Source organism: Zootoca vivipara, chromosome 3, assembly GCF_965207765.1.
Source record: "Zootoca vivipara chromosome 3, rZooViv2.hap1.1, whole genome shotgun sequence".
Taxonomy (NCBI): Eukaryota; Metazoa; Chordata; class Lepidosauria; order Squamata; family Lacertidae; genus Zootoca; species Zootoca vivipara.
The window spans coordinates 34,388,816-34,407,975 of NC_142586.1; the positions used below are offsets into that span (position 1 = coordinate 34,388,816).

Genomic DNA, 19,160 nt, shown 5'->3' on the forward strand with positions numbered 1-19,160 from the left:
GCTTGCTGCCTGCAACTATCTGACAGCCTCTCTCTGCAGGATTTGGCCAAGGGCTGACTTCTGCACAGTGTGGGACAGAGTGCTGGGGTCTGCTGGGAAGGGGCAAATCACCCAAAATAGGAAAACCCTCTGCCTAATTTTGGATGATGTCCTATTAACTATCTCACCAGGTGAGACATAACTCAAATCTTTTTCGTTTATGTTTTGGATTTTTTTTCTCCCATAGCGCTCGTGGTTTTTGGTATTTAGAACATCCTAACATTATGTCTCAATTCTGCCCTGGAGGGATTTTTTGTCACTGACTCAAATTAAAGAAAATGCTCTGTTGAATCAAACATTCTTTCTACAAATATATAAAACTAGTTTAAAGGACTGCAAGAACTATTGCCTCCATCTGGACAGTCTGATGTGTTTGTGTTTCATTTTGCAAACAAAATGGGTTGTATTCAGATTGACCTCAGGACTGCCGCTTCAAATTTAGAGTTAAGAGCCTGAAGCTCAATCTTTTCCTGCTCATTTGAATTGGTTTCAAACAGTCGTTGCCCCTAAAGCAAACAATGTACTTGGAGCCTTGTGGGCAATACTTGCAAGCTGACCTTATGCCTATCCATGCTAGTAAGAGGCAGCTGGGAGAGAGGGTCATTTAGTGGCTATATGCATTAAATGCCACATCCAAGGAAACTCAGAAGCCTATTTGCAGATACTTTGCTCCTCTTTAAAAAAGCAACAACTAACTATGCTGGATGTAGATGCCATAGTCAAGTTTTTGGAGGACTGAAAAACACTGAGGACAGCAGTGGCTCTCTTCCAGCTCCACGGGGCTATTTATTTTCTGGACCCTCACGCCAATCTGACTTTTGACCCAATTATGGCACTCTTACAGCCTTAGTTGACAAGACTTTGCCTAGAGATTGATAGGGTAATTGCACACCATTGATCTCATTAGATCGTCAGTGCCATTTATCATGAAGTATTGAAGATTGACTGAGATTTGTGGATCTTCTCCAGAACAATGCTGCTCGTTTCCGGCATAAAGGTCAGACAGACAGATATGGCAGGCAAATTGTTCATCATCTCCCCTGGGATCTTACACAGTTCTATTTTACCCCTGCTTCAGGTTTCATATGAATAAGTCATCAGTAGGCAAGATCTGACAATAAATTTGGCATGACTTCCTCGCTGCCATCTAATTCAGGTACTGTACTGTGTAACCTTGCTGCTCAGTGTCTGGCCATGATGAGACTAGATGCAACTGATACTGAACCCAGACCCGATCTATCATGAGAGAATAGACTGGAATACAAGGTGTTCAAGCCTTTTCCATTATCTCAGAATTGTAGTTGTAAATAGCCTTGGCTATGCAGCTGTGCTTGGAGTTCCAGGCTACAGGACTGGCATGGACCCCACTCTCTTTTACCAACTCCTGTGTTTTGGAGGAAGACTGCAAACCTTCTAAACAAGTTCCGGGGAGAGCCCGATGAATGCCTTCCTTGCCTTGAGCCTAGACTACCCACTGGGGTCTTCTGGGACTACCTTTAGTGATGGCTCAGAAGCTTCAGGAGCTACAGAACATGGCAGCACACATTACATTAAGTATAGGTTGCCAAGATCCGGTTGCGTTAACACTCTGGTGCCTGCATTGACTTCCCATTCCTCTCCTGCTTTAAAAAGGCTGGGACTCTCTGCATCTTTGAAAACGCTCACAAGACACAGGAGAGTAAACCCTGAACAACCAAAACCGCCTCCTTGACCATACCTTCCAAGTATAAAGTTCAAAGAGTAAGGCTACACCCCTCAATGCCACCCTTTTCCAATGCCATTTGAGTAATCTGTAGCAATACCAAGGTGGACAGGGTGACTCTGTAGCCCTGCCCAAGCAGCAGCCACTACTGAGCGAGTTGGATCAAAACCTCCTTCCACGGGACTTGGAAGCAGAGGAGGATGGAAGGGTTTTGCTGATTTCTCTTCCTTACTGTAGTAGCCCCCACCCCACGCCATGTTCCATATTCCTTTGGCAAAGGGCCCCCAATCGCTTAGAACAAAATTTTAGGGCCATAGGGGAGCAGAGACCCAAGAATGTTCCATTTGCTGAGCACAATTCTAGATATAAACCAGTGTATTCCTATTTCACCATACGCTTTACTACATCAACTACAGCCCCATTCATTTGATTTTTTCCCCAGAGAAGGTACCAAGAATTCATCCTAGTGGGGTTTTTTTTTTTTTAAAAAAAATCACATCTCTTTTTAGCTGAAGTCCTCACTCAGTTTCTAGAAAATGCTTGCGCTACATTAGATGATTCCCATTAATGATTTTGTGTCACTATAACGGATAGGAGGGGGTCTTCCCCTGAGTGTTATTTTTTTCCATGTTTTAATTTATTTTTGTTGTGCTTGTCATTCATCAGTCATTATACCCCCGTCATCATTATACCCAATATGGCTTTGTTCCTTTTTCCTGTAAAGACAGCAGCTACGCCAGTCAAAAATAATACAACTGTTACTTGTTTTAATCCTCTTGCCAAGCCTTTTAGAGAAGCCTGACTTGTTATTGTACTAATGGCTGCTTCTTAATACTAAAAGCCAACGTACTTGTTTGTGTTTCATTATTTCCCGCACTGTGATCTCAAAAGCCACTCAGGCAAGAATAATAAGGTTATGCATTTTAAAATAAGGAGGCAAAGTTTGTTCTACTCTAGTCGTCTGGAAAAGCTACATTTCCTTACTTTTCAACAGCAGAGTTCATGCACATTAATATTGCACCAGGCAGTTTCTGAGATTCATTTACATGCGCCTTGCAACATTCCTTTACATGTACCTTCCATGACTACTCCCACGCCATTCAGAGAAAATTTAAAAGCTTCTGTGCACCTGGCCAGTGCTAATGAAATATGTATAGAGTACACAAGCAACATAGGAGCGGGCATTGCTTGATTATTCTGCAAATATCCTGCTATGAGCCATGTAGGTTACTCCCCGCCCCACCCCCAAGGAGTGTTTGGTCCAGTCACAAGGAACCCTAATTGTCACACCCATGGAGGCATTTGCAAAAAGTGGCTTGAGACTAGCATAGCCACTAATTCCAAGCTAAAGAGTGGGTTGCTTTCAATGACTGCTCATGGCACATCAAGTATTTGTTTTTTCTTCTTCCCTCTCCCTCTTAAAAGTGGGGAACAAGGGACATGAAAGGCTGCGGGAGAGATCCAACAAACTAGTTATGTTAGCACAAGGATTTGTGCTTGGGCAACAGAACGTCCCTTCCCACTTCATTCTCTCAGCGCCTTCAAGTCACAGTTATGCATTACCTGCAAAATACTGTCGAGACTCCAAGGAATAAAAAAGTCTGTACTCTTACTGTTTGTACAGAATAATGGAACCAAGTTTAAACAGACATCACAAAATGAGTCTCTCATGGAATCACCTTATTTCAAAAAGACACACAAGATATATGACCCTTTCACAGAGTTGGTGAGTGGCTCCCGGTCAGTTATTTTCTATGACAAGCAACATTAAATGAAGCCAGAAGACTTCCCAAAGCTTATTCTTTGAACGAAACTTAGAATATTGGAATTTATTCTTTGAACAAAACCCTACAAGTTGTTTTTAATGATTTCATTTCATTTAGTCTTCTGGCTAACTCTGTCCCTATCAAATTTTGATGCGAAAAAAATGCATATGAAAGGTACTAGTATCTTTTGATGGTACATATTAACTGAAATATAGGGTAGGAACACACACACACACACACACACACACACACACACACAAAGAAATTCAGCGCAATGCTGCTGAAACATAAAAAAAACATTAGAAAGCCAATAAATGATGAAGCCTTAGAATCAAGCAAGCAAACAAACAATAAAAAGAATTAAAGGCTGTTTCACATGTTCTAAAAATATATATGAAGGATATATTGGAGATTGAGGAAGTGGTGGTGGATTCTGCAGTTGTAACTATGCAACAAAACCAGTGGCCAACTGAATGTAGCAGCAAAGTGAAAGAGAAAAATATGTACCCATTTGGAATTGTGAGCATAGCTCAGATAAATGTCAATTAAGCTTTATACAGGTCAATAAATGAAAGAAGAACCTAAGAAACTGAGTGTCAGTTATGGAGAGAGAAGCACAGGTATTTTTGGATTACCTGCAAGTTCGTTAGAGAGATACCAAAAGTGTGTAAAACAGGGAGACTTTGAAGCACAATATACCTCCTGTTCTTTTCAATAGAAAGACCCAAAAAAGTAGGTTTTCTCCTGAAGTAAATGGGTCATTCTCCATGCAAGAGCTTATACAGACCCCTGCATGCTTGAGATGCCTATGAATTGAACTTCTTTAAAAACCCATTGACAGACAAAACATGAAGCCCCCCCAACTGTCACTGTAACCCAGCTCCCATCATCCCTGATCACTGGCTATGTTGGCTGTGGCCAAAGGAAGGTAAATCCGGTTATAGAAAGCAAAGCAGCATAGAAAAAGATGCTTTACTATACTGTGATAAGACAGAAAATTAAGGAGGCTGTGATTTCTCCAAAAGCACACTAAACTCAGCATTTTGCTTTCTTGTAAACCACTGTTTTGAGAATAGAAAACAACAACACTTCTATTAACTGGCAATATAAGTACTAACTGGAGTTAAACCAAAACATATTAATGTCAAATATTGAAACAATGATCAGCATTAAATATTTCACAAAATATTCATTGAGCCGATGTAGAAAAGTGCTGCAGCCAGGAAAATTAATTCACAAATGTTTGGCTTGTTTAACTGCAATCATTTAATGAATGGCAGCTAAGTCAAGGAACAGTAAAGATTACTTATTTTGTAATAAGGTTTAAGTTACAAAAATATGGCAAAGATACATGTCAGTAAGATCCCGATTAGTTTATTTTACAAAATGATACAGGAAAAAGTCTTTGCATGATTTTAAATGTTTATGCATTGCATTTAGGTATAACTGAACAAATTGGCAATGGATACAAATTTCAACAGTTATTGATTAAAAAAATACTTCAAAATATTGAAGTTAGGGCATAGCAAATAATAGTAACTAACTTAGGTGTTTAATTTTTCAACTTAAAATTCATATACTTTTAAGTTTAGACCATGGAGAAAGAATAAAGTTTTGCCTCTCCTTAGATTCCACTTTTACAGAGAAACATCTGGATATATTCATCAAGATAATACTGCTACCTCCAGCCCACCCCTGCCATGAATAGCAAGAATGAGAGAAACATTGATCCTCTCTCACCTGTCTGTATCACTGTGCATAGTAAGAGCTAAACCTGGAGATCCCACATTCATTTGAATGTGGGATTTCGTTAACCCTGTTACAATCCCACTCTTTATAACTGGGCCACAGAAAAACCAATGTTTTAATAAGATGAGGCTCTCCCAGGGCACTTGCATTCTACTAGATAATTCTGCAGGAGACAAAGGAGGGAAATGGAAGCCTAGGTGCTGTTCCCCATCTCACTTCATCCTGTTTTTATTCTTATTTGGCCTCTCACCGAAATCAGCAATAACCCAACATTTGACAAGGATGATTACAGCTGCTGATACGTAAAATATTTAGTGTGTTCTAAATATTAATTGTACAATCAAAAAGCACCACACTTTAAACTTTGCGTTCCTGTAAGAAGCATTTATCAATTTGATTATGTTAACTTTTCAGCACTGTCAAATTGAATCAGGCATAAAGTAATTTAAAACTCAAGACCAGCAAAAAGTCAACTAACATAATGACCGCAGAGTGCATATTGGGGGGAAAATAATAGTACTGTTTAATCATTCCTTCATAAAATTAGCTCCTTTGTGACTATATATGTACATATTAGCTTAACTATAATACAATAGTACACTTAAAGATTTCATTTTCCACATTGGCAAATATGTGAACTTTTCCAAGAGCAAAGTCCAATGGTGGCATTTTCACAGTTTTAAATTGCATGCTTTAACCTTCAGAACTTATGGGCTGTCAACCATAATAGAGGGATGGCTCGTCATCACTTATCTCTGAATCATCTTCATCCACTTCACCTTCAATAACAGATTTTTTCCCTTTGCAGCACGACACAATTAATCCAATTAAGAAAACCTGTGAATTTAAATCAGTATAATGCATTATTGGTGATCAGTTCAAGGGAGTAACAGATTTAGAGTCAGGTAACATTGCTGTGTATCAAATAATATGATAATTGCAATTATGTTAAAAGGTTCAGTTGGATTTATAATGACCTCCAAATAAGTTTACTTACTGCAATGAAAGCCCAATTGCCAAAGTAATATGCAGCACTGAAGAACCAAAATTGGTGAAGGAATAGGTAAGTCCGAGTAACAGTGCATTCATCTGAAAGAAAAGGAAAGAACAAAACTTTAAATTGTGTAGCAAAAAAACTGTTCCTAATTTTAGGGAATACACTGCTTTAAAAGGTCACAACTGCTAAAACATGCATGGGTTCTCTTAAGAATAAAAGACAGTTACTTTAAAATTGAAGGTACCACCATCACATAAATTTATTAAGTACCAAGACATCTTTTTATTTCAAAGAAGATATCAATGTTCACATTTTATACCAATATGCAGTGGGACCTTGACTTACGAACTACTCGACATCCGACGTTTTCGACTTACGAGCGGAAAAAGTGGCCGCGCGCTTACGATTTTTTTTACATCCGAACAGAAAACCCGTTCGCGGCTAGATGCGGTTTCCTCGACTTACGAATTTTTAGATGCGGTTTCCTCGACTTACGAATTTTTCCGTTTCCAATGCATTCCTATGGGAAACCGCTTTTCCTTTGGGAAACTCGACTTACGAAGTTTTCGACCTACGAGTGTGCATTCGGAACGGATTAAATTTGTAAGTCGAGGTCCCACTGTAGATAGTTTTGTTTGATCAAAATCTTAAAATGCATTTACATTTTTCAAATACTCATATGTACTCTTGTATTTGAAGTGAATATGAAAATTGAATAAAACTCGCCCCTTCCTATGAAAAGTGTTCTGGATTTTTTCAATTGGACATTGCTAGGAGATTACAATAAGGCCCAGCTACATCTTACAAGCAATATTTGGTTTTACTATCTTCCTACATTAAAGGGTACAATCAGCAGAACCAAGTGACATCTACCAAGTGTTCTACTTTCTTCTGCTTCCTTCCTTCATTTACAAATTAAAGATATGCATATTTTCTTACAATGGCTGTTTACACATACACACTAGTTTCCAATTAAGCCATTATATGGGAAGAAAAATAACAAACTGTGCTATAAATGAACTCGTGGGGACTCCCATTTTTAACACACCAACATGATTTCAGAACCCAAGTTATTGTTAAGCTACAGCTTCCTCCATCTCTGCTGGCTGGAGCTGATGGAGCCTAAAGAATATCTGGAAGGCATCACATTGGCTACCTGTCTTCTACGTTAACCATCCTTCAGCATTACTCTAACTTGGGTTGTATTAAACTACCGGTAATCTGCACCCAAATTGGTTTCCAAAGCTGTTCAGGGTCATAATGGGTGCAGATGGAGGGGAAAGTAAGAGAGCAGGATTTGTCAAAAATAAAATAATAACTTGAGAACTAAATAGTTCTTTGCAAAATATCCTAGTAGTAAATACGTTGTGGTGAGTTTAAGGAAAACTTCTGCAATGTTGAGATGCAAACTAGGCAAAAACAAGAAAAAATTAACTTGAGAATTTACTACTAGCATATTTTGCAAAGTACTATTTAGTAGACCTGAACAAGAAGAGGACTTATAATAAGACAACCTGAGCTGCTGTTGAAGAAGATTCTGTGAAACTAGGTCAAAGTATAAATGTGCTTCTCAGACTATGCTGACACAGTGGGGAGCAAAACCCTATGTCTACCGAGCCAGGAATCCCAGCAATATCTAGAGAGGAAGGTGGGGAGGTGTTTGCCAGAAAAAAGTTTCTCTGGAGACTTGATGACTTTGAATTACAGGAGCAAATATGTAGGAATGACCGTTTGACACACCTGGCTTTGAAGTCACAGTGAAAGAAGGCGAATCCAGAAAAGAAAGAAATCTGTTCAGGAGGCTTTTGCAAGGAATACTGAATGCTTTAGATTGGTATGAACCATGCCTGAATGTTGTTAGTGCCTCTTCTTTCAGAAGCATATTTTAAAATCAGATGTAGAATACCAGGTAGGCAACATTCAAAACAACATTTAGGAGTCACTTGCAAAACTGTCCTGAAATGCAGGGAGTTATTGGAGAGAAGCTAAGTCAAAAAGATATGGCACTGCATAATTTCATTAATACATGCTGAAAAAGACTGTTCTAGATAAGCTGTTACTTACTTTTCACATACTAAAACACACACAGAAAAGTGAGGCTCTTAACAGAAGGCTTAATGTAAGAAAGATTGGTATTTCTCCAACACAGATCTTAGACTGCAAGACTAATACCATTCACATATAGTATGTTATTCAAAACATTCCAAGCTTTCCAATGATTTCTATGTAACAAGCAGTATTAGGCAGAAGAGTGATTTAGTGTAGCAATCACTACAAAGTGGACATTTTCCCAATTAGATCTAATTCAACGCTGCAATTAGTTCTAGAGAACAGATTGGGTATCCCCAAGCAGTTCACTAACTCCTATTCTTGGCAATGCTACTTAGAACAAGTGCCCATTTAGATTAGGAAGAATCAAGTTCTCCTGAATTGCAAATTTCCGTAACAGAGTAAATTTTAAACATCTTACAGTCGGCAGTTGTGTCAGCCAGCCTTATACTGTCATTCACCACCCCCAAGTGAAGATGGAGATCTCCAATTTTGTGTGTGTGTGTGGTCAATGAACGTGCTGGGTTCCTAATCCAGCTACCCCCCCAAGACCTTTTTACTCCATTTCCCAGGATACTTTTAGTATCTTTATGGTAACCGATGCCTCATCAAACAAAGTTTTCTGGCATAGTGGTCCTTTCATAAACATCTCACAACTATTTCATCACATGTGAGCATAAAAATAAGACCCAAACATTCTCACTACAGAATTTTTGAGGGATGACTAACATAGTAAACTGACCAGGCCTTCTTGGTTGCAGCACCCTGGTTGTGGAATTCCAGCCCAAGGGATGTTCAGTTGGTTGGTGTGTGTGTGTGTGTGTGTGTGTATGAGAGATTTAGGTGAGCAATTAAACCTTTTTGTTCTTCCAGGCCTTTGAGCGGCATTAGATTCTTGCCTGCAAAATAGGTTTGGTTTTGCTCTATTTTGTAATGATCCCCATTTCTTTCATATCGTATTGTATTTTGTATTGTATTGTGCGTATCGTATCATATTTTGTATTGTATTATTTGGTTTGCAAGTCAAACTGAGAGCCATTTTGAGAGTTGAAAGGTGAAATACAAGTGATTTTACAAATAAAAAAAGAAATATAGAAAAGACAAAACCAAAATATAGGCAGAGATCTAACTGGTCTGTGAAAAAGGTTTCCTTCTGTGTCAGCCACCATGGCCAATGTGAGAAAAGGAAATAAAACATTTAATTAGTAGATCAGGACAGCACATTTTTAGCACCATCTGCAACCCCTCCAGCTGCTCACCTGAATTAAAGAGTAACGAACAGACCTACAGATGGCTCTCTACAGTAATCTGACTAAACAAATTATAGTAGATATTCTGGACCTGTTTGACCTTCATGAAATATCATAATGAAACATGACACTCGTTCAGTACCTTAGTTATACACTTACAATGTCTTTGTTACTTCTCTAGAGTGGCAATAACATTTGCCAGGCATTATGCAATACAACTCACACCCTGAATTGTTTATTATGGCCACACACACCAATAAAATTAAGTACACAAATTAAAAACACAGCATGTAAAAACAGATGCATATAAATATACTTCTCTCTCTGAAAAAGAAGCTAGCAGTAAATTTCTCCTGATCGACATTGAAGTGAGAAAAGTTTTTGCAACCCTATCAGTACAAAGGTAAGCATCCTACTTAAGCAGAACAATACAGGCTCTTTGGGAGATTTTCCTGGAAGAGATCTTCATAAACTATACTACATAGGTTACAGTGCAGAGGAATATGATCAACATAATCTATTGCTCCAGCTCCACAAAAACAAAACTCTTCATTAACCAGGATCATGTTGAATTGCCAACTTAACAGTACAGAAGGCAGCACATTAAAATGAGCAAAGATAAATGCTTTCCTAAATGCAGAAACAGTTAATGTATGAAGATTCCATAATGTGGAGTGTATTAAGGTATAAAGGAGAACAGGATTTGTTAGCTGCAGTTCTCAGATACTATACTGTGGATCAATGTCTACTAATCTTTAAACAGAGAAATGGACCTTCTTTAACTTATAACTGCCCAAAACATCAGGAGGCCAAGCCTAAATGTTTCTTTTTCCATCTCTCATCCATTGATTAACAAAAGAGTCTGAGAGCAAAAAGGAGAGAAAACTATCAATTTGCAATTTATTATTGAATGACTCTGAAACGGACAACACATATTTTTGGTAGAATCACAAGTTCTTCTATGTCATACATATACAAGTGTTAGGGGATTTTATTGTGTGATGGGAGATTACTTTTTTTTTTTTTTTGCTTTCTGTCTGTACTTGAGATAGCTGCTCTGTCAAATTCAATAAAATCATTTGAAAAAATATCCAAGTGTTAAGTGTCTAATTTTGGCAATTAATTTTGCAGATTGTTAGCTAAGGATAAAGATGCCAAACAGTCATTATTTCATGTTTTTAAGTCTTCAGGTTTATACTGCTAATGTTTAAAGATGTAGAAAATACACTTCAGAGCAGAAGTGAGCAGAACTGGAAGGTGACAAGGGGCAGGACCAGATTAAAAGAGCATACTGCAGCTGCCCAGCAGGTAGAATCAGTAATAAACTAGAAATGCAGTGCATAGATGAAATAATTCTCATCACTTCTTCACTAAATTGAATAAAAACATGGCTTTTAGAAACTTAGCTGGTCAAAGTTTCAGCTTAGAAAGGAAAGCAACCAATTCATTGCAATGCCTCATATAGAAAAAAAGAATGAGGTCCACCTAAAACATCTCAAAAACTCCAAAATGAAATTGCTGATTTTTCAACAACAAAAATCAATTTGTCCTCAAGATCAGCCTTAGTACCAGAGGACTAGAGAGCAACCAAAGTAGCACCATTTTGAGGGGGGGGGGTGCATGAAATTTCACGCAAGTTAACGTAATGTCTCAAACTAGTGGAAAGCATTATTAAAGATAAAATTATCAAGCATATGGAACAGTAATGAAACTGTGGTCCTTCAGATACTACTAGACTTCAGCTCTCACAATCCCAAATGGTTGATCATGGTGGCTGGAGCTCGAGGGTCAAAGGTTCACCATCCCCAATACAGGAGAACAATTAAAAGGTGTTTAGACAACTTTATGGTGCCCAGGGCTATCAAAGGATAGATACTAAGTCATGATGGCTGAGCTCCCGCCTCACCTCGGGACCACCTCGCCTCTCCAGCCAGCCCCTTGGCACACAGTGACTCAAGAGCTGCCAGCTCACCCAAGACGTACTGTATAAATCCATGTATAAGACAACCTCCAATTTTTGACTTAAAAAATGGGGAGGAAACATTGTCTTGTACACAGAAAAATATGGTACATTAAAGTCTGTGGAAGACCTTCAAATAGGTATTCAATATTGCTAAGTTAAATTTCAGTGGTTCTGATAGAAGTATATTTAAGGTACTTTAACAATGTGTTGGAGTAGAATCCAAAGTTGTCTTACTTGCAGGAGCATCTGCATCACAAACTTTAGGCACCCACGCTGTCACATTTGTCAAGTGTCCATCCACTGTCATATTACTCTGTGTGGAAAGAAGATTGTTTCATTGAACAGTTATAATATGAATACTACAGATACATGATTTATTTTGCTTTGGCACAACAGGCTACAAAATTCTTCCCTTAGTTTTGCTTGTGAATGAGGTTTCTGGGTTTCATTTACTATCAGAAGAACCACAACTAAATTTCAAATTGTTAATGTTATTAAAAGTTTTGTAAAGCAATCTGTAAGCTATTTATTGATTAAGACAGAAACACAAGAATCATCACACAGTTTCAGGCAATGTCTGCCCAAAGAGGTTGTTCATAAAGCAACAAAAAGACAACATTAATATAAAATGCAAACTTAAAATAACCAAACATTTATAAAATCAACTGCCCTCTGTCAATCAAGACAAATATCTGCTTTAATTAACTAATGAGGATTCTTACTGTCCCTGGAATGCTAATATATTTTAGGCCAGTGCAAAAGAGAGTTGTGTGAATGCCACAGTTCCATTCAAGAGCAGAATGCCGTATTATGTTGCTGAAGCCGTATTATGTTGCTGAAGCAAAAACAGTGGTCCCTCGACTTACGAATTACTCGACATCCGTAGGTTTCGACTTACAAATGGGACAAATGGCCGCACACTTACAATTTTTTCTACATCCGAACGGAAACCGTTGGTGGCTTTAAATGCGTTTTTTTTTTACTTACGAATTTTTACATGCGGTTATTTCGACTTACAAATTTTTCTGAATTTTTTTTTCCTATGGGAAACTGCATTTCGACTTCCGAACTTTTCAACCTACGAATGTGCATTCGGAACGGATTAAGTTCGTAATTCGAGGGACCACTGTACTGCAAGTTTCTAGCCCTTATGATTCCAAAGATACTCTTGAAAGTGCACAGGCAAAACCTTGTGAAACTGCAACAGACAAAATTGGTTAGCAGCAAAACATGTTGCATAGCGAAAAAGAACAAACTATGCAAAATTATTGCAAAAGTAGTATTCCAGACTTCCCCAACCTGGTGACCACCAGATGTTTAGGTCTACAGATCCCCATCAGCCACAACTATCATGGTCAATGGTAAGGGATGATGGGAGTTGAAGTGTAACACCATCTGGAGACTAACAGATTGGGAAAGAGAGATAAATACATGGTGGCTCAGGCCACAGCATTTATTGGAACAGAATGTGAGTTGCTTTACTACAGAAACCAATTACTGTAAAATAAAACAAGCAAATAATATGCACTACTACAGTGCAATGTCCAATACATAGTTGTCATGGCATAGCTTCAGCATGGCCCCAGCTCAACTCAATTAACTGTGCTGCTAGAAGCTGCTAGAAGACAGTTGAATGATGCTGAGAGCTTGATCTGTGCTGAAGCAGTTCCATGGCTCCTTCAATCTGTTCCAGACTCAGCCCAAGCTTCCAGCATGTGTCCTTTGTGTTATGGCATCACATTTTTTAACTATTGAAAATATTGTTGCTGTTATCTGTCTATCTCGGGACGCAATGGAAGAGTGCAGGGATCCCTGGGGGTCCTGCCTTCTTACATTCTGTATACATGACCAAGCCAGTGTAGACGTCACTGAAATAGAAGTGTGAACATGATGGGAATGTGGGCTTGATAGACTGAATACAAAAAGGTAAATGTACCCTTGACCGTTAGGTCAAGTCAATGAAGACTGGGGAAGACTCATCTCGCTCTATAGGCCGAGGGAGCCGGCATTTGTCCACAGACAGCTTCCGGGTCATGTAGCCAGCATGACTAAACCGCTTCGGGCAAAACCAGAGCAGTACACGGAAACACCGTTTACCTTCCTACCAGAGCGGTACCTATTTACCTACTTGCACTGGCGTGCTTTCAAACTGCTAGGTTGGCAGGAGCTGGGACCAAACAACGGGAGCTCACAGACGTACTAAACACTGTATTGTTCCCACTTCAAAATCTACCTCATTTCCCCCAACACACAATGGATCTTACCAGAGATTGGTACTTTTGGCTTCCATACATAACATACTGAGGGGCCAAGCTGTATATCATGTAGCTGGTATGAAGAACAATCAACAGCAGTATCATGCAGAGAAAGAGAAGTGCCTGTGGCCTTGTCCTCCCCCGTCTGATCTTGTACAGCTAAGAACAAAAACATTAATATGAATTCCGCCAACATTATGCCTTGGGCAGACCTGGTCTTTTATTTTAAAATATTTCTTTGACACCTTTCTGAGACTTAAGGAGCTTACAAAACTTTTTAAGAACAGGATTTCTATTACTGAAGTACTAATTTTCTTGGTGCTTCACATTCAGCTTGTAGTAATCATTATCATTCCTACTTTTTTATGTCGTGGAATAGGAGAACAGAGGAAGCTGCCTTTACACTGTGTTAAGGATATTGGTCCATCTAGCCTACTTTAGCCTACTCTGACGGGCAATGGCTTTCCAGGGACTCGAGGAACAAAGGCCTTTCCATCTTCCATTACCTATTTTTTTCATTTTTAAAAAATTGAAGATGCCACAAATGGAATTTGGGATCCTTAACATGTAAAGCAAATGCTGTACCATAAGAAGAAAATAACAACAATAATAAAGATGCGGGAGGTGCGCGGCGAGGCGGCGGGGGAGAAGTGCTCCTCCTCCCCCCTGCCGCCTCACCACGCAGCGCCGACATGGGACGGGGCTTTGGAGACCTTCTCCGAAGCCCCGTCTCATGCGGGAGGTGCGCGGCGAGGCGGCGGGGGGGGGAGAGAAGCGCTCCTCCCCCCCGCCTCGGCACGCAGCGCCGACATGGGACGGGGCTTCGGAGACCTTCTCCGAAGCCCCGTCTCATGCGGGAGGTGCGCGGCGAGGCGGCGGGGGGGGGGAGAGAAGCGCTCCTCCCCCCCGCCTCGGCACGCAGCGCCGACATGGGACGGGGCTTCGGAGACCTTCTCCGAAGCCCCGTCTCATGCGGGAGGTGCGCGGCGAGGCGGGGGGGGGGGGGAGAAGCACTCCCCCCCCCGCCGCCTCGGCACGCAGCGCCGACACGGGACGGGGCTTCGGAGACCTCCGAAGCCCCGTCTCATGCAGGAGGTGTGCGGCGAGGCGGCGGGGGGGAGAAGCGCTCCTCCCCCCCGCCGCCTCGGCACGCAGCGCCGGCATGGGACGGGGCTTCGGAGACCTCCGAAGCCCCGTCTTATGCAGGAGGTGCGCGGCGAGGCGGCGGCGGGGGGAAGCGCTCCTCCCCCCCGCCGCCTCGGCACGCAGCGCCGGCATGGGACGGAGTTTCGGATAAGGTCTCCGAAGCCCCGTCTCATGCGGGAGGTGCGCGGCGGGGGGGGGGGGCGGGAGAAGTGCTTCTCCCCCCCCGCCGCCTCGCTGCGCACCTCCCGCATGAGACGGGGCTTCGGAGGTCTCCGAAGCCCCGTCCCATGCCGGCGCTGCACAAAGCAGCGTTCTAGCGCCCGTTTTTAAACGGGCTGAATTCCACTAGTAATAATAATAATACAGCTGACACTGTAGTGGGTGGAGGGGATTAAGAAATGTCAAACTGTTTAAACAACTGCTGTTTACGATCTAAAAACAGCCAAGCAGAGAGAAAGGGGAAAGAATAAAGAGAAAACTATAGCAAGGGAGGAATGAAAGCAAATGCTAGTACCTGTAGTTCAAGTTATTATGGATGGGGAATCTATCAAGGGGCTAGTTACATCAAATACTTCTCACTTTTATTTATTTTTACAAGAGATAATTGAAAGTGGGTAGGGAAGAGGGGCAATTCCATACAGGTGTTTTTGGAGGGAGTTCAAGACAAAAGTGCAGGAAGGGAAAACTGATGGAAGTCATCTGCAGGAGCAAGAGAACTGTGTGAACAAGGGTGGTAGGACTGTAAGAGCAAACACAATTTTTACATGTCATTGGCCAAACCCACTAGCATGCCTTAGCAATGGACACCACAATCCTTTCCCAACAATGGAGTGTTGTGGTAGAAAGGGGTCTCGCAGTGCAATTCTATAGATGTATACTCAGAAATAAGCCACATTCATTTTGACGGCACTTACTCCCAGGTAAGTCAGTGTATGATTGCAGCCTTGAAGTATGAATTAAGAGATTTGCAATATAACAAAAGTCCGCCATTAGTCCATTTCACCAGCAGAATTAGAATAGCACAGAGTTCTGCAGACTTAAGGTGGGCACAGAGCTTCAATCAAAATGAAACAGCATGGTGCTAATAGCTCTCTGGGAGGAAATGAGGCTAGGGCATCAAAATCAGAGAGGCCCTGAAGGAATATGAGCTGGTGACTGCTATGCTGGAACAGGAAGCCTACGATAGAGCAATCTATATATAGACACTTATTTTATCTTTTATTTTTGCACAGAGCAAATCATTTCCAAATTATATTACTAGATTTTAAAAGTTCCTTTTATAGCAAGCCTCTCTTTTTTAAAAAAATGCCTTGTTTAAGATGAAGTTTATGTTTAATAGAATTAAACACGCTGAAGTGCCTGCAGGTAGTGAGAGTTTGGGCTGAAGCACTCAAGAATATGAACAGCATAATAAGGCAATCAACTGTTAAAATATAATTTTCGGTATTAGATCCACAACAAGGAAGCATATAATGAGCAATATCCAATGAAGTAGTTCTGCGCACAATGGGGCCTTCTCTCCCTCCCTTTTCCCTGGTCATCCCCTAAATGTGTGTTCTGGGGTTTCTCTCACTCTCCCAGATCTAATTGGTGGGGGGGGGGTTATGGAGGCATGGAGGGAAAGATGAGATGCATTTGGAAGATTTGGTTTTAAACACTGTACTGTATAGTGTTTAAACATTATACATACAGGGAACCCCAATTTGTGTAGGGGTTGCATTCCCCCTGCCCCCGCGTGCCAGTGGAGCATGTGTAAGCCTACCGTGCCCCTTTCCCAACCACTTCCAGATTCCGGCAATGCATGCATACATATTCTTCCGTTTTAGAACATGTACAAAATGGGCATTGCCTGGAGTTCTGTACATTCTCCGTATAATAACTCTATTGTGTATGTATATACACACAATCGTTATTCAAGTGGTAGTACTTCTGCAAAAAATACTGAGTTTATTGAAAGAAGGGTAGGATAATAAATAATAATAATAATAATAATAATAATAATAATTTATTATTTATACCCCGCCCATCTGGCCGGGTTCCCCCAGCCACTCTGGGCGGCTTCCAACCAAAACATTAGAATACAGAAATCACACATTAAAAGCTTCCCTAAACAGGGCTGCCTTGAGATGCCTTCTAAAGGTCTGGTAATTGTTGTTCTCTTTGACCTCTGGTGGGAGGATACAACTGTAATAAATAAACCTCTATATATTTACCCTTATCCAGAAGAACCATATTCCCATGTTTCGAATTCCTGCCATTGAGGTGAATATAAAGTACATGATGATAGTAGTGATGAGGATATAATCAAGGGGGAAGACCTAGAAGACAAAAAATAAATAAATTGTTTTAGAAAATTTCATGAAACACTTCCAGTTTAAAACACAATTCCTGCCATAATAAAATGACAGATCTGAGGAGGAGAGGGGGCATACCAGGGTTAAATGAATTTTGCCCCAAGGTTACATCTAATACACCCGGGGTAAAGGCTTTCACTGGTACCTGAGACACTGTGCTTTCATTATACCCCCCCCCAAAAAAAAGTCATCATCCTGGGAGCAAAGTTATGAAGTAAATGTGCAGGCGCCTTCAAAGTAATTTATGTGAAATGAACATCATTATGGTACAGAGGAATGTTCACTGCTGCTGGTGGGGGTAGCCGCCTCAAATTTTGAGTTATGACTCTCTGTGGCAGCCATTTTTTCACTGGCATCCACAGCAGTCTCTCAAAATTCAAAATGTGCCCAATGGCAATTCCAGTAATATACCCATACCAAAACCCCAAAGGTCCAATTCACATGTAATGCCAAAATTAACCATGGCCTGAAGGAACATAGTTGCCTTTGTTTAAACAATACCTTGTTTCACTGGAGAATTCACTGAAGATTTACTATTGCATTACAAGCTTCCATTATCTTTTACTCACAGTTTGTAGAACGGGTAACAGCATATTCAATGGATTAGTCAAATTTGTTCCCAGTATTATAAATCCAGTGTCAATGCCAGCTGAGTGCAGTGCTTTATCCAAGCTGTAGAAATTTCAAAAAGAGAGATTATTTCTTGGTTTTTGAAAACACCAGCTCTACATACAGAGTACAGGAAACTCCTTGTTTGCATGGGGTTTTTGCTCTGAGGCACCACACAAGTCAGTGGACTATGTGTAAGCCCAGCCCACCCTGTTCTGCCCTTGTTCCCACCCCACCTACTTCCATAGCTGCCAAGTTCTCCCTTTTTTTAAGGGAAATTCCCTTATGCTGAATAGGCTTCCTCGTGAGAAAAGGGAAAACTTGGCAGCTATGCCTAGTTCTGGGACTGCAAACGGTGTGCGTGCTAGTGGTCGAGGGCATGCCAAACGCATGCCACCTGGGAGCTGCCTGTACTTTGTCCTAACTTTAGTGTCATAATTCATTCTGCAACACTTACTCATATTACTAGACCAACTTGAAATAATCCTGTTTCATCTCTTGAGTTGTATCGGGGTAAAGATTCAAAATAAAGAAGTTCTAGCTAATGTGCACATACGGTAAATGAAGGCTGCCTCCACGGACAAACATTACTTTGAAAATAATTCTGGCCACTTTGCCAGGACCCTTTCCATTATTTCAACCACCGCCCCAAGACCTCAATTCCTTATTAGTGTGGAGAATCACAGGGGAAATATCTTTTGAGGAACCCATAAACTAGGAGTGAGTTTAGACCAGGCATCCCCAAACTGCGGCCCTCCAGATGTTTTGGCCTACAACTCCCATGATCCCTAGCTAACAGGACCAGTGGTCGGGGAAGATGGGAATTGTAGTCCAAAACATCTGGAGGGCCGAAGTTTGGGGGTGCCTGGTTTAGACAATATTTTTTCCCATTTCATAGCCCCCCTGACTTCTCTTCATAGGCTCAAATCTAGTCGCAGCATATTAACCATTCCAGCCCACACACTTCTACTAGCAGCCCATATGTTTTTGACAAGGCAGAATTATGCACATTATGCCACTGACATCTGTTTTAAAAACTGAATTTGCTGCAAATTCTAGGTCACCTTTTCATAGGTAACAGCTGCCCACCTATACATATTCACTACTTGAATATCTCCATATTGCAAGCAAATCAGGAATGGTTCCCTATAAATCTTTGTTCAGTTAAGAGTGTATACAGGCATTCTTTCCATTTTTTTCTTTTCTTAGTTTTTCAAGATCAGTTTGAGCAAGTTTGGCACAATATCTTACTTCAATGTATATGATGCTCATCAAGAGCTA

At 40.7% G+C, this 19,160-nt stretch overlaps 1 protein-coding gene across 2 annotated transcripts in view; it reads right to left on the reverse strand.

Annotated features, from left to right (window-relative positions):
* Nucleotides 1-4,865: 4,865 nt before the first annotated feature.
* The window catches only part of LMBRD1 (LMBR1 domain containing 1), a 48,676-nt gene continuing 34,381 nt past the window's right edge, over nucleotides 4,866-19,160 (reverse strand). For both annotated transcript variants that reach the window (XM_088665842.1, XM_035109685.3), the window contains exons 11-16: nucleotides 17,840-17,942; nucleotides 17,130-17,234; nucleotides 13,780-13,929; nucleotides 11,750-11,828; nucleotides 6,254-6,345; nucleotides 4,866-6,093 (exon numbers count right to left, since the gene is read on the reverse strand). In XM_088665842.1, the coding sequence (XP_088521968.1) occupies nucleotides 5,974-6,093; nucleotides 6,254-6,345; nucleotides 11,750-11,828; nucleotides 13,780-13,929; nucleotides 17,130-17,234; nucleotides 17,840-17,942 (649 nt within the window). In that variant the 3' untranslated portion in view covers nucleotides 4,866-5,973. The remainder of the gene's footprint in view (nucleotides 6,094-6,253; nucleotides 6,346-11,749; nucleotides 11,829-13,779; nucleotides 13,930-17,129; nucleotides 17,235-17,839; nucleotides 17,943-19,160) is intronic.